The sequence below is a fragment of the Accipiter gentilis genome, chromosome 4 (genome assembly GCF_929443795.1).
Source record: "Accipiter gentilis chromosome 4, bAccGen1.1, whole genome shotgun sequence".
In the NCBI taxonomy this organism is placed as follows: domain Eukaryota; kingdom Metazoa; phylum Chordata; class Aves; order Accipitriformes; family Accipitridae; genus Astur; species Astur gentilis.
The window spans coordinates 36999318-37016108 of record NC_064883.1 but is presented as its reverse complement, the minus strand read 5'-3'; the positions used below and the strand labels follow the sequence as shown (position 1 = coordinate 37016108).

The window sequence follows — 16791 nt, the reverse complement described above, 5'->3', positions numbered from 1 at the left end:
GCCACTGTAACATCAACTACACAGTATTAGTTTCATAATGAGGACTTCAGTACCTTCAAATCTACCACAGATACCCTAAGCCAAAGCAAGCAAGTTTACCTGAACTCAAGGAAGTGGGCCTTTTCCCAGTTAGTTCCTTAAAATACCTCATGCTAATCCCATACTATTTACGGAAAACACTGTCTAATAAAAACATGCAGCCTTTCAAGTCCAGGAAAGGAGCATTCTTTAAAGAAAAATCACACAGATTAAAGAGCAATGTACTAGAAATGTGGACCTTACATTACACGTTTTAAAACGAGACAAAGTATAGAAAACATGGCATAATGTGTGTTAGTAAAGCAGTGTGCCATACTACCAAGCAAGACATGCTGGAAGTACACAAGAGATACCCACAGGAAAAGGGTATCCATTAGAATATAACTTACGGGCAGGTTTCTTGCCGAGTCCAAATAGAGAATAAGCAATGCAGAAGAAAGCCCATCATTGGCTTGGTCCTTATCAGCTCTAATGCTTGTTAGCACCTAAACCAAAAAAATACTGTAAGCCTTTCTGAAAATCAAATAATATCTTTATTTCTGTCCCATTCCTGAAAAATATTTTAAAAACCTCTCCCAAAATGTAAACATTCACAAATGCACACTATGAAGAACAAGAAGTAAGCTTTCAAGACTCACATAGATACTTCAAACCCATTTTTATGGAAATTTCCACCCCACTTCCTGAACATTTTGTTTTAGGCTGGACAGATTATAGTATCATATCCAGCTTTATCTCCCATGCTAGTGAAATGTTAGCTGATATTCTCAAACCATAACATTAAGAGAAAAGAAGAGGACAACAAAAGCATTTTAAAATCCCATGCCACAAGAGTACATGGACAATTATGGCTGGTTTGAGCTTTCTAAAGACAAACAGCTTGGAATAAAGTTACAGGTTTATCCAAATTCACAACAGCGACAGAATTAAATTACTTACATACTTAACACCCCCTCCCCTGTCCCGTCCCATCTTCCCCCCCCACCCCCCAAACCCCCAACAAAAAAAAAACCACCCACAACAATTAAGATTAGGATAAAAGTAGTGTGTTCCTTTAATACCTTATCTAGATTTTCAGCAGTTGGCATCAATGTGAGCCATTCCAGTTTTAAATGCAATTTTCCTTTGGACACTTCATCCAAAGTAAACCACTAAAAGTTAAGCAAAGTAACGTGAAATAATCTGACACCAAACAAACACATGATTGCAATTGGCTCTTCAGGGTATTTAGGAAATGCTAAGCTCTACTAGGAATCTTGCAGAGCTGAAGTCTGCCTAACCTGAAAAGACCTGTTCCATTGTTTAAAAGGTCCTATTTCACACTAAATATTACAACACAGAATAACAAAAACAGCCATACAAACCTCTATGTTATACAGTAAAAGCATTTATAAAATATCAAGAGAATTCTTTAAGTTCTGTAAAGATGTTCTGGAAATACAAACTCTGCATAACATTACTAAAAAATCTGTCTTACATATAGGACAAAAATTAGTCTGCTCAGTCTAATAATAAACCAGGCAATTTACTATTCTCCTGCAAGAAAAAACTCTCACCAAATATGTAAGTTACTGTTTTGTGCATTTATGTACTAATAATCTTAAAACCCCAAGACAGAAGAAGAATGGCATTACTCTTCAGATTTTACAAATTCAGCTATCCCTTAAACCTCTGTACTGATCATCAGGGAATCTATTTCTGTGGCATTAAAGTTATTCATGCACATACAGGAACTATGCCCAGGGGAAAAAAAAAAAAATAATACAAGAACAACTACATATACAACATATGGGTTTTTTTAACCCAAAACTTACTGAACGCTTACCTCATCCAGAAGACGCTCCTTTTCAACTTCAATTAAATCTATCATCAAACTAGAAAAAAGAAAAAAAAATAATCAGAATTTTAGCCAAGAGGCAAAAAAATCTAATATAAAACTCAATCCCCACCCTGTGCTTGCTGAGTATCCAGGCTTCCACTGAGATCAAAAGAGCAGAATACTATTCTTTTAGCCCCTAAGAGAGGAAGAAGTAGGGAATGAAATGGCTGAACGAAGATGAATGCAGGATAACAGAAAATACGCCTATACTAGAGCCCATTTTGTAGCTACAAGGGCAACTGGCACAGTATGGCTCACATACATATGACCAAACTCTCAAAACAGTGACCACATCCAAACTACCCACTGGAAATAGCCCCTGGACATATGCTAGGACAGAATTCATGCTTTGGCATTGTCTGGGAGAGTGCTAGTTCACACAAACTAAAAATGTACCAGGGAATCTGCTAAAAATTAAACGGGGCAGACAACTGCATGCCAGTGCATGAACATTTGTTGTGGCTTTTTATTTTATTTGTACTGACGTACACATTATGCCACTTCCCCCCCCCACCGCTTCAGTGTTAGATTAGGGAAGTGCAAAGAAAAGAAGCCTTTGTACTACCTACTTCTTTATTTTAATGAGAAGAGAAGTAGGTACTGTTGCTCCTGTTAAGAGAGAAGGAGCTGGAAAGATAAGGGAGTTCTACTCTGTATGGAAAGCAACAATGGGAAGCTCCAAAACTCTGCAAGAAATAAAGGTGACAAATTACTGGAGAAAGAAGCTGACTAAAACCCTGAAATGTTTATGGGTAAACACTAAAGGTAGGCCTATGGAATCTAAAAGTGCGTAATGTTTGCGAAAGCATTACAGCAATTTTTTCTTTAATAAAATAGTTAAGATCAGCTCTTAGAGAAAAATAATCTGTAAATAGCCATTTAAAAACCTATGAAAATGAAAAAGATAGACCGTTATAAAGCTATTAACTTTGCCTGAATAAATAATTAAGACTTAGTGTTAGCTTACAAACATTCAAGCAGGTAGGGTACAACTCCTTCAAAAAAAAAAAAAAAAAAAAGGCAAAACAAAAAAACCAAAACAACCAAAAAAAAACCAAACAAACCCTTTTTTTTTTGGGGTGCATGCAATACTTACCTTACTTTTAAAAAAAATATGTGAACATATAGGTGTGTATATACACACACAAGCACATTTTCATATACATATATTTACATATATGAAGTAATTAGGGAACTACTTCCTACCATAATTTTGAAAAGACAATTAATTTATAAATACAGTAATATAGCAGAACTATGACTGCAGTAAAATGCAAAAATTAAAAAAACCCAAACACAAAAACTACATCAAAATATTTAAACTCTTTTCAATACCTACAAACATATTCTCCATAACATTTACCTTCCCAGGAAGTCATCTTTATCTGGATCTTCATCAAAGAGCTCAATCTCTAACTCCTGTCCTGGATGTTCATATACTAAGGCCTGGAGGTACAGCAAGATGACACTGTCAATGGTAAAACTAACTAGCTTTGATAAATGGCATAGTAACAGTAAATCATTTAATACACAGAGGTGCTGCAGTTCAAACATATCAATAAGCAAATGCTTTAAAAAAGATGCAATTTAAGGAGTAGAGCAAGTATAAGAGCCTTTCAGATGCAATTTGCTAATGTTGGCTTAAGAGACTAGACTGCTTTTCAGAATTACTGATGCTTAGTCTAGACAAAAAAAGTATATACATCAATGGAGAATTTCTGTTTTGTTACAGAACTTTGGGGTTTTAGAGGGAGACATCAAGAAGCTCCTCGAGGAAGTCCCCAGAGTATCTTCTTTAACAAAAGAAACTTTAAAAGACAACTTTACAGAATGGACAACAAGGTATTTTTATTGATTATACCTCATAAACTTCATTCCATTTTGGATTGAGATTTTCTTTGATGACCTTGCTTTGGAAGATCTGGTTGCCCACACGGATGATTCCATAAGGATCTGACTTTCCTTTGACAATCCCTTTTAGGTAAGTATCTTTCCCCTCCAGGTCCTGAGCTTCAATAAAGTGTATCCTCAGAACACCCTGAAAAAGGAAAAGATGAGTTTATGTAGTAATCTGAAAGCTTCCACGTCATCACAATTTATGCAATATATGTTTTATTATTTCCACTGCAATTTCCTTAACATGAAACTTAGTTTGGACATACTGTAAATGGAAGGTATCAATGATGATCCACATACACAGCACACCTAGCAATCAAGAGATTCCTGACAAGAAAAACTGCCATCAACAATCAGAAACATGCCAGTTGTATCAAGAAAGTGAGTAGCAAGAAACAGTAGAAACTTTCAAGTGAAGAGCACTAACAATAATTTACAGTGATAATATAAAAAATATGCTACTTAATTTTTAGTCTATACAGTTGAACTATATTTTAGCAAGTAATATGTTGAAGATTCTAGCAAAAGAAAAAAGTCCTTCTTGGCATTATTATGAAACATTAACGCCACAGAAATTATTTCTAAATTAAATCAATTATTTTAAGTGACTGGATTCACGTTAACTTGTACTACTGCAGTAACTGTATTTAGAAATTCACACAGATGTGCCTATCTTTAACAGTTACTACTACAGAAAAAAACTACATGCCAAATTATTAGTATTAACACAAACATGCTTACCTTTGGTATAGGAAACCGCAACTGAGCAATCTGCACTTCACTGACAAGGGGGACTGTAATTCTATTTGGAAGGACCAGGTAGTTGGATATTATATCCAATATTATTGTATCTGATAAGCCACTGTTGGAGAAAATAAATCTTAGTTACTTCATGAGAATTGAAGAACGTTATGTCACACTAACATACTCCTTTTGCTGCTTAACAACCGAAAAGGAAAAAATATTTGCCTTTTGCGGGAGGTAAAAGGCCCATCTGGGTTTTAAACACTTTTTTTTTTAAATAAAGGATTCTTGCCAAAATGGCCACCAGGTGGAGGCATCTGACAGTGAATAGCAGAAACCGCAGCGATTAATATAAAGTTCTCATTTCCCTGCCACTGCCAAGTTCCCCCCTCGCCCCCGCCTTTTAGAGCCACCCAGGGTAAAAAAGGCTATTGCATAAGTCTTCTTGCCTGCGTTGCCTATAACTAAGCAGATGTTAACTGTTAATCTACTTCTGTATTTCAATAATGACTTAACTGTCCCTGAAAGTTTGGCTAACCATTCCTGTATTGTTACGAAACAAGTTGTCCTCTTGAGCTGGGAGGTCCATCATTTAAAACAAAAACACAAAGAAAACATGCTTGTGGCCGAGTAAAATATAGCCTAGGGAAGGCAAAACAGGTTTTGTTCTGGCAAAAAGGGAGTGGCAGTACAATCCCATTGGTAATGAATCGTTAAAAAAACCCAACCCCATACTTCTCCACAAACACAGAAAGGAAGACTGCCTAAGCTACAAGTTCACCCAGTTTGGGTCTGAGCTGACAACAAATCAGTACGTTGTCAGACCAACACCACTGGTTACACACATTGCCTACACTGGCAAAAAGGCAGAACTGGAGTGGTACAATTCACCGTGGAAGATAAGTATCCAGGAAGATTTTAGGGTTCAGAGAGAAAATTGTAAAAATACTCGAGATATTCTGAACTGGAGGTACATTCTCACTAAAACTGGTGGAGCCGCTTCAGGATGAATGATTTCTCCTCCTAAATACAATTTATGATTCTCTTTTTACAGTCTTTACAAAATTAAGATGCAGATAATGTTTGATTACTTAGAACATTTTTCAGATGAACCACTTGTGTGTCATCACCTTGTAAGTTTTTCTAAGACTGACTCTGCAGTTGGGAGTAGCTCTGACTCAGCAGCTAGCATATTTATGAAAACACAAAAGCTGCTGTAAGATTTAGGATATATATTACATTTTCATTTGGCCAGAAAATTGTGTGGTGAGCAATAAACATATTATGGTAGAGACAGGTAACAGAATTAACCCATTAAGTACAATCTGGCCCATTTCAAATTCACACTGATCTTTCGTGCCAGGGATTTGCAACATGTACAGCCTACATCCCCTTGGCTGCCCAGTTCCACTGTGAATCTAAATTAATTATGATACATGACAGAACATGGATGACTTTTTAATGGCATCCAGTACCACGGGAACAGAAGAAACTCAAGGCTGCATCAAGATCAATGGACAGGTCTATGCAGACCTCTGTTTATTCTCTGAAAGAAGCAACAGTGAACAACGTTCAGATATTGCTCAGAGGAAGTCTCCTCTCCACTTCCATGAGTTAATTCACATCTGTCCTAAAGAGAAGTTTTCATTCCTCTTCCTTTCTTGCAGAGGCTATCCAATCATATTTAGAAAGATTTTCATTCTATATGAACACTGAACCCTATAAAGACAACTACTATAAGAAGATGATGTTATTTAAAAATAAGTAGCTTCCTTTAGTCATCATTGTAACCCGTTGCTTTTCAAACTTTTTCAGTTGTCTTGCAAAACATCCAGTTTTCAACTTATGTATGCTAAACTTTCTCTAAATGAACCAAGAAAAGAGAACCCATTATTTTGTTAGAGTTGGCTTAAAAATTTAAGATAAATATATCAACTAGTTTTAATATTAAAAGGGAAAAAAACCCCATACCAAAAGCTTAGGTGATGGTAACTACACAAGCAACAAAAACGCTTTTCAAAATACAAGTTTCCAGTAGATCACATAAGTTTTTGTTCCCACTTTTGTTGTTGTCCCTACCTGGCAAGAAGAGAAAGCTCTGCCTTTATGCTCAATAAAGTGCATGCCTTAAGAACAGAAGATTAATGAAGAAAACTAACTGACCTAGGTCAGAGAAAGCAGCACAAGAGAGGCAATGGTACCAGAGCTGCCTTGAAAGAAAGGTTATTGTGCTTTTCTCTAGTATTAAGTGAAGATCACATACACTATGAAATAAGCTATAGGCATAAAAAAACCCCTATCCTACACTAGCAAAAGGTTGAGATTGACTAATGTTCAAATGGAGCTACAGCAGATCTCCTTGAATAAGAGAGAGAAACAGCCTGAAGCCCAACACAGCCCAGTCACTGGGACGATTCCCAAACCTTTATGATCGGACCAAACCCCAACTCTGTGATTCCAAAGGTGAGCCTCACAATTTTATCCCAACATAAATGCTTGAATTTCACTAAAACATCTGAGAAATGAATGTGAAAAATGAACTAGCATTAATGGAATTTCACAGAATTTTACACAGAGAAACTGGACTCATAGGAGGAAACAGATATTCCATCTTTAAAAACAGGGAGCTGAAAAAGAATACCAGAGACCATAATTAAGTAATGAATTAAACGAATTCTAAACAACATGACACTTTCAAGCTGTTTAAAACTTATCTAACCTAATATTAGCCAAATGGGATACTCCCATGTGGAAAGTATTCTTCATGAATACAAGGCAAAAATGACAATCTTTTTAACTATCTTATTACTTAAACTAAGAGGTCTGATCTGTGGAAAACAGAGACAAATCACTGATCAAGCAACAGAGAAAGATGAATCAATTTAAACCCTTATGTTGATACATCATCGATAAACACCTTCTTAAGATTGTAAAACTTTAAGTCATCGATTCTAAGTACAATTATTTTTTCAGTTCACAAAAATGAGGGCTGTGAAATGCTTCATATAGTTTATTATAGTAAGTGTCTTCAAAAGCTCAATTTCATTGCAAAAATATAATTGACAGTTACTTACTCTTTTGTACTGCTATTTAGCTCTACTTCATTTTTCGTGACAGAATAAGCAGCTATGTATTTTTCCTGCGTCATCTTTGTTCATGCTGCAGAGACAGCACATCTCTGACTGCATAGAGTATTTTCACTACATCTCAAGCAACCATGACATAATTCACCTTCCCATCACTGACATCCTCTCCTGACAGCACTTGACTATTCTCACAGCCTGGCTCCTCCTCACATAGGAGGTTTTAATTCTACTCCTCCATAAGCTATCCTAATGATAGAATATGAATTACTTTTGTGTCTTTCTCCTTGTGGAGTCATATACAAAGTGCAATGGAAGTTGTTAACAGCTGACAAGGAAGCTTCCAGCAGCAAATGCAGAAATTCATTTAGTAGAGTACGAATAAGTAGTTTAATGTGCAGCCAACAGTCACAGGATGAAAAAGGTACCTGTGGCAGCAGCAATCTCTTGTTCATCGTTGTTTTTAACAACTACAATACATCAAGCTGTCATACCAAAATACACTATCTATACAGATAAGAAAAACAAATACAACACTGAAGAAATCTCTTGGCAAGGCACAGCATGACTCACCTCAGTTACAGTTACTATAGAAACTATACCACATGTAAATGGCACCATTTTATGTGTATGTGGCCAAGCTGGGTTGCTCTGGAAACCGTAAACTTGAGACACTTGGCAATCCTTTGTTTACATCTAAAGTTTTGTGTTTGCAGTCAGGCAAATATGCAGCATGATATGAAACTCAGGAGCCTAGTAAGCTTAAGTACTAAATGTAAATTTATTAGTGTTATATAAAAAGAGCATATTATTACTCAGGAGCTGTATTTTCGAAGCCATTTTCTCACCCACCAAGAAAACCTCTTTCCTTGGAGGCAGTCATAAGCAGGCTTGAAACACAAGCAAATCTTGCAGCCATTAACCTACTTAATGCAAGTTCTAATTTCAAACTGTTCAACTGGGATTCCATACAATGGCCTCGCATGCCTAAGTAAAGCAAAAACCATTTCAGTCACGCAATTGAGCACTAAAGGATTAATTTAATACCTCAATTCAAACTCTTGTTTTTAAACAATAAAAAATAATTCTGGAGTCAGCCAACTCTTGAGAGCATGGGATCCAATAAAAGGACTAGTCACAAAATCCGAGTGTGTATCAGATCTGCCATTATCCCCTTAGCCATTGTTTCAATATTAAGAAGCCCCTGGGTAAGTATTATGACTTGACAATTGTGAATATATTTGTGGATTTAACCTTACCAGGATTGCAGTGATTCAAAGCAGCTTGGTTTTCATCTCTACTTCTACTTTTTTCTTTGGGGTTTTATCATGTACTGTTTTGAAAAGCTCTGAGTAAGCCAAGCAATTTTTCTAGCTATATATGGTCAATATTTTTGCTACTCCATTTGGTCTTGACATAATAAACTGAGAGCTTTAACAGTAAGTGCTTGAAGAGATTAGAAAATTAGTTTAATTTGATAACTTTTAAGGTACTTCTAACTACCTTTACACAAGCAACTAGAGATGTATCAGCATACAAAGCCATGAGCCAAGATGTTGTGAACCCACTGGCGTGAAAAATAAGGTTCTTTATCTTTCTGCTGTTCTAGGAGAGGGCACATAGGAAATTCACAAGATTCTGGAAAACTGGAAAGGTTGAGAACACCAAAAAAAGCAGACTGAAAAATTATCTTTTCAAAATGTTTTTACCAAGACATACTAGATACACTTCTGATGTACTTTCACTTGTAATGAAATCGCTACCTTCTGCATATTGAGCAATTTCATAGAATTCTAAATTAAGAGATAACTGCTCAGAGTCATTTAACCTAAAATTACTTAGCTGACGGTCTTCAGATTTTCTGGGGCTTACTGGGGTGAAGGAATATCTAAACTGCTTTACATATACTCACTTGAGTCCTGGAACATCCAGAAGATTGGTCAGTCCAGTCCAGTTAATTTCCAAAAGCTGTGAATTACAGAGAAAAGATGGGGGGGGGGGGGGGGGGGGGGGGAGGAAAAGCAACTTAGTATTCACAACACTGAAGAAATAAACCTGATCACTATAGATTCTGATCAGTGGGTCAATAACCAGTTTCCTTGATTTTTTTAAGCAGAAAACCAAAACCTCTTCCATTCTAAAGAATTTTTAGCCACGGTTTTTAAAAGAGAGTTATAAAAACAACTCACCATCCTCTTATCCACCCTTCCACACATACATACAAATACACACCCTGATATACACGTGTACTGTAACAAACAATTAAGCAGAAAAAAAAAAAATCATTATCCTTTCAACGGAAAAGGTAGTAAGAATTAATAACGGAATATTCCAAAACAAAAGGCAAGATATATCATGGGATGTACTGCAAGAATCCACATGAGCCAGTAACATGCCACTGCCACAAGAAGGCTAACGCTGTCCTGGGCTGCATTAGGAAAACCACTGCTAGCAGGCTGAGGGAGGTAATCCTTCCCTCTACTCAGCACCCTGACTGCTGTGTCTAGTTCTGGGCTCCTTAGTACATGGACATACTGGAGACAGTCCAACAAAGGGCCATGAGGATGATGAAGGGACTGGAGCATCTCCTATGAGGAAAGGCTGAGAGAGCTGGGACTGTTTAGCTCAGAGAAGAGAAGGCTCAGGGGGATCTTATTAATGTCCATAAATACCTGAAGGGAAGGTGCAAAGAAGATGGAGATGGGCTGTTCTCAGTGGTGTCCAGTGACAGGACAAGGTGCAATGGGCACAAACTGAAACACAGGAGGTTCTCTCTGACCATTACAAAACACTTTTTTACTGTGAGGGTGACTAAGCACTGGCACAGGTTGCCCAGAGAGGTTGTGAAGTCTCTACCTTTGGAAATAGTCAAAAGCCACCTGGACATGGTCCTGGCCACCCTGCTCTAGGTGACCCTGCTTGAGAAAAGGGGTTGGACTAGATGACTTCCAGAGGTCCCCGCCTACCTCAACTATTCTGCAAACATATTACAACAGAAAACAAACATTTGGTCCCATCCAGGGAATAAGATTAGTGTCTTCCTAACTATGCTATTCAGATGGGTGAATAAACATACAGCCTTCAACTGAATGCTTAAAATTTAACACTTTCCCTGCTGATAACCATTCAGAAAATTGCTGCAAGATTTTTCTTAGCCTCCTTCTTTTATCATATTACACTCCTGTGTCTCTGTATGGGCAGGAGAGAAACAGAAAGAGAGACTCCTCTAATATAGGCATCTAACTTAAACTCCAGTGGATGACTGAAAGAAGCTTTCTCTCTACCTCCATTAACCAAAAGGAGTTCCATGGAGATCTGCTATATTTCGGCATTTAGAAGCCAACCCACTTAGAACAAAATAATTACAAATGTATACAGATCATTACAGTTTATCTGTTTGCTTCCTCTAAATCCAATTTGCTAAACCCTTCAGGATAAACATGTTTCCCAGACTCTAGAAGAATGAATGGAAGTCAAAACAATCTTTCATTCTGTCATTACAGCATCAGACAGAAGAGAAGAGCTCTCAGAATGACAGCTAAACTTCATGGTTTAGTTCATTTTCTTACTTTACATAATTTTATACTGTGTGGGTTAAAATGCAGTAAACAAATTTCTGCCAGTTGTAAGTATTTTATTATATTTAATTAGGCCTTTGGGTCCACCCTTTTCCCCTTGCCAATTACAGAGTATTTCCTTTATCCACCCACTTCATATACTGATTTTTGCCCAGGAATTATATTCAATATCTCAAAAGACACAATAATGATGAAATTATGATAGCTGAGAAAAAAAAAAACCCACACAACAAACCAACATTTTTATTGTTCTGCTGTGACCCCTGAAAAACAGTTCCTCAAAGTATCCACAATAAAGTAGAAGCAGTACAGAAAAATACAACACTTTAGACACTTTGCTGAACTATGAGTAAGATGTTTCTTACAACCTTAATTCTGTGGCTTTAGAAATAACAGGAACTTTCCAATAAGGTACTGCAGGATTGATACTACTGTAAAAACTTAGGTTGATTTTTAAGAGACTTCTAAAACTGTATTTTGCAAGTTTCATCAGAAAATTAATTTTTCCTTTTGATTTACTGTTCAGCACAATATCCCAAACAGACACTGAAAATAATATGTTGGAGGAGGAAAAAAAATAACAGAACTTTGAACTCTTTACTAAATAGCAATAATTTATTTCTGCAGTTTAGAGCAAAAAGAAACAAAGGTAAAATACTTCTTGCATTTGTTGCTGGCATCACTTCTGTTTTAGCCTTTACATCATTGGTGAAATGCACCACTGGATAAAGTTTTATTTGTCTGCTGGTAACTACATTTCACAATTAAGATATTTTGTCTTTATAACTAGTATGTTCCAAAGACATCCTCTTAGTTGTTTATTTACTTGATCCTGTGTATTAAAATTATCTTGCAGGACAAAATAAAACATAGCATCAGATACTATTTAATATAAAACTGAATTTCCAAGTTCATGTTTCCAGATAGACACCACACTGGAGGTAAACAAAATAACATTATGAGGAAGATATTCTCTGAACATTAATAGTAGCTCTAATGACCAAACTGCATGAACAAGTGGAAACAGATAGCTTTCCAAAAATAAGTTCTGTGATAAAATAATTGATTCTCAGACTCCAGAAATCTTAATGAAAAGTGTCCTTACCCAAAGGTCAGAATACCTCTAAAACCCTAACTTTTATAAACACAAGGTAAACAGTTATGGTCTCTTTGCTCTTTTACATGATATCAACAATTAATGTTAGATGACTACTCTGCAATCTATCTGTGAAGTTGATATATGCTCTCAGTATAAAGTAACTTCAAAACATAGAATGTGTCATCATCATCTCAGAATGGGATTTTTTTTCTGAAATGTACAAGGGCTTTTACAACACTCAAAAAAGCGTTAAGTGAACAACATGGCAGAAATTTAAGTACATTTCACAATAATGAAACAGATCATATTCTTGCTGCTTGTAACAACAGTCATTCTGAAATATGCAATAAATATTGACAGACTTGGATTTAGTCTTCCACTTATGAAACAATACAAACACTGGATGAATGTGCAATAAATTAACTGAATAAGTTGTATGCAACACCAACTAAATGATGAATGCAATGGTAAAATGTGACACAACGCTGTATATATAAGCATCTTCAGAAAATTTTTCAAATTGAGTTTACTTTTCCCTTCATGCCATGTACAGCACACTTGTCTTCTGCATAAGTAGAGATTTCCCTCAACTGGGAAATTGAAAACTTTACAGACAGGCTTAGGTTTCCATCACATACAATAATCCAAAGCACTTTCATTCTCTGCCCAAGAAATACAAGATTTTGGTTTTGAGACAGGAATATAGACCCTTCTGTTAGAAGACACATGCAAAGAACTGTCCTTGCCAGTTTGAAGGGAGGCTCTAAAGTATTTCACGCAGTTTTCTTCTTCACCACCCATAAAACCATTACAGTCCCCTATATCCTGAGTACACGTTACTTTCAGCAAATGGTTATACAATATCAATCCACATTTTTTTCTTCTAAAACACAGTGGTATTTCAAGATTATTATTTTTTTAAAATTTTTATTACTTTTTAGGAAGCTCTGAAGTCAACAGAATTGAGATGAATGCTGGGAGTAAACATAGTGGTTTAACTGACCATACACAAGCAGCTAGTTCCATCCGAGATCCATTAGGATACAAAACAGAATAGTTGGGGTTGGAAAACATCTCTGGAGATCATCCTGTCCAGATGCTCAGAGCAGAGTCACCTAGAGCAGGCTGCTCAGGGCTGTGTCCAGTTGGGTTTTGACTATCTCCAAGGATGGAGACTCCACAACCTCTCCGAGCAACCTGCTCCAGTGTTCCATCACTATTACGGTTAAAAAATAAAAAATAGTAACAATTCCTTATATTTAAAAGGAATTTCTTGCATTTCAATTTGTCCCCATTGCCTTTTGTCAAATCACTGGGCACCACTGAGAAGTCCGTTACCATCACCTTTACATCCCCTGTGAGGTATTTATATACATTGATAAGATGCCCTTAAGCCTTCTCTTCTCCAGGCTAAACAAGCCCAGCTCTTGCAGCCTCTCCTCGTAAGAAAGATGTTCCAGTTCCTTAATCATCTTTGTGGCCCTTCACCGGGCTCGCTCCAGCATGTCCATGTCTCTGTTGTACTGGGGAGCCCCGCGCTGGACTCAGGACTCCAGGTGTGTCTTACCAGTGCTGTGTAGACAGGAAAGATCATCTCCCTCAACCAGCTGGCAATGCTCTTCCCAATGCAGCCCAGGGTGCTGTTGGCTTTCTTTGCTGTAAGGGCACATTGCTGACTTCTGTTCACCTTTCTGTCCACCAGGACACCCCAAATCATCTTCTGCAAAGCTGGTTTCCAGCCAGTCAGCCCCCAGCCTCTAGCTGGACTTCACGTCACTGACCACAATCCACTGAGCCTCAAGAGTTCAGACACTTTTCAATCAAGCCCATTGTCCACTTATCTGGTCTGTACTTCATCAGTTTGCCTATGTGGATGTTGCAGAAGATAGCATTAAAAGCTTACTGAAGTCAAGATAAACAGCATCCGTTGCGCTCCCCTCATGCACCAATCCACCCGTCTTATCGTAGAGGGCTACTGGCTTGGTTAACCACGATTTCCCATTCATAAACCCATCCTGACTACTACTAATCACTTCCTTGTCCCTTCTCCCTTACCAGCAGGATTGAGATCACCGCTTGGGCCCCTGTGCCCTTGAATTGCCCCCAGAGCCATGCAGTCACACTTGATGTTTTCCAGATCTCCCCTGGAAATAGTGTTGGTGCTCACGTGGCAGAGCAGCAGCGAGTAGTAGTCTGAGGGCCCGACAAGCTTTAACAGTCAACAACATCCTGAATCTGAGGCCCCGGCAAGCAGCAAACCTCCTGAGACAACAGGTCAGGACGGCAGACGGGGGCCTCTGTCCCCTGCAGCAGGGAGTCGCTCAGTACTATCACTTGCAATTTCCTCCTGGTGCTTCAGCGTGGCTCAGGTTCTGCTGGATCGGATGCTCCCAGGCCCTGCTCTGCTACACTGACCCTGAATCTGTTCCACAGCTGCAAATCTGCAGGTGGGGTAGGGATCATCTTCCTTGTGCCAGAAAATTTCCAGCTTTCCCCATCATGGGAGAATCCCGTCCAGCAGTGTCTCCAGAAGGTCAGAGGTCCTGTTTCAGATGTCCCCTCTCTACAGTGAATCACACTCGATGCACATGTGAGAGTAACTAAACTCAGCCTAAGCCATCTACTTGTTCACATACATTTGTCGTATCTGAAAGCAGACTGTCCCAATCTAAAGTGAAAAACACTATCATTAGTAGTTGTAGAGAGACTGTACAGAGCCCGGTACAGAGACTGCTGACTTTCATCTTTCTTCAGGTGAAATCATGAAGATATCATTGGCTCCAGTACCATTTTGTATTCAGTGTCTTTACAAAGATATCTCATTTAAAACTAGTTTTGCCCACTTTCCATTAGAGTGCTAGCAGGATTATTTTTAGTGAGAAGAGGCCAACCTATGTTTTACAAGAAAAAAGAACGTACTTGAACACATAATACGGAGGAACTGATGGGCTGCGGAATTCACATCAACACTTACCACACCGTTTTTGACCATGTATCCACATTCTAATAAACATACTGAAAGTTCAACTAGTACATGTGAAAGTTTCCTATACTTCTGAAAACACTGATTTTTAGAAAATGCTTTTGAGAGACTTAGGTTACCATCCAAAAAGAAGGTTAAAACCACTCTCCCAGTTTGCTCAAGAGCCAGTGTTTACACAAAAATTCTGCCTTTCTTCTTTCAAATTTATCTGCCATTAGCATACAACGCCTCTATCAATTATAGATCAGGCTGTCAGCCAAGCACTTACAAGAAGTTGAGCGCAAGAGATGAACACACATTAGGAATACAGTGTTATAATTCACATTTCAGCAAGGGAATACATAGTTAACAACTGCATTGGAAAAGATCCTCTGCAGGTAGGTGGGAGGTTCAGTTTGCTAGGGCACATCTATCTGTGGAATGCCAGCAAGGCTAAGTGGCAGTAATACCTTCCAGAAGTGGAGGAGATCTTGCCCAAAATTCATACAGTACCCTGAACAGTCACCATTGTCTTTTTTTTTTTTTTTTAAGGTTTTATGATTTCTTTTCTACATGAATATTAAAGCCATCAGTTTTTTTAATTTCCAAATGCAAAGAAAAACTGTTAGAAATAATTTGTTGTAAAATGGGTTATTTTACATTTGTATGTATGCTTTACTTGTATAGTTCTACAATAACAAACTACGAGCTAGAACACAGAGAATATCTATATTTAAGGAAACTGAAGGTAATTTCACTGTATTCTCCTCTGAAAATTAATGGTGTAAATTATTAGTATATATTCTCAAATCTCATGCTTACCTTAACTCTGAAAAAAAATTAAGAAATAAATAATTGAACCAGGATGAAAAGTCCAACTTCGCCTGAATAACTTCGGTTTTGTACTACTTCCTCAATCCTACAAACCCACAAATGTTGAAGTAATATAAGATACAAGTAGCTTGGTAGTAGCTGATAACACTAATCACAACTTGTGTTTTCAGACTGGTTCTCATGTTCTAATCACAAGTTTTGACACTACATTATGTCACACTTTAAAAACCTATGTAGGCTACCAAGGCTCTGGAAGAAGTAATTTTATACTGTTTTAAGACAAAGAACCCAGTTTATTACATGATTTATTCCCTTTTTCATTATTTGTAGGTGTGTTAGAAGGCAGTTACACACCATAAATACCTGAAAACAAGTGGTCCCTATCCTAAAGTGTTCATATCTGCATCCCCTATTTAACAGTTTTACATACTGATGTTTTCAGAATAAAATAGAAAATATTTGCATTTCCTTTTGATTTTTTCATCCTTTGTTTAGTATATTGCATACAGCAGTTAACACAGCAAAGTCCTGTGCTGTCTCCTAACTAGACTTAACCAAATTAAATGAATTGAGCAACATAATGCATGTTGAAATTCAGCATTGAGAAACATTTCCTACACTAGACTGAAACACATATCATAGTGGTTTCTGTATTAACTGCCACAACCCAAAACAAA

General features: G+C 37.4%; 1 protein-coding gene across 4 annotated transcripts in view; it reads right to left on the bottom strand.

Annotated features, from left to right (window-relative positions):
* Nucleotides 1–16791, bottom strand: part of ESYT2 (extended synaptotagmin 2) — a 96968-nt gene that overhangs the window by 23377 nt on the left and 56800 nt on the right. For all 4 annotated transcript variants that reach the window (XM_049798263.1, XM_049798260.1, XM_049798261.1 and 1 more), the window contains exons 7-13: nucleotides 9554–9609; nucleotides 4556–4676; nucleotides 3780–3956; nucleotides 3282–3364; nucleotides 1865–1913; nucleotides 1101–1190; nucleotides 429–524 (exon numbers count right to left, since the gene is read on the bottom strand). In XM_049798263.1, coding sequence (XP_049654220.1) covers nucleotides 429–524; nucleotides 1101–1190; nucleotides 1865–1913; nucleotides 3282–3364; nucleotides 3780–3956; nucleotides 4556–4676; nucleotides 9554–9609 — 672 coding nt within the window. The remainder of the gene's footprint in view (nucleotides 1–428; nucleotides 525–1100; nucleotides 1191–1864; nucleotides 1914–3281; nucleotides 3365–3779; nucleotides 3957–4555; nucleotides 4677–9553; nucleotides 9610–16791) is intronic.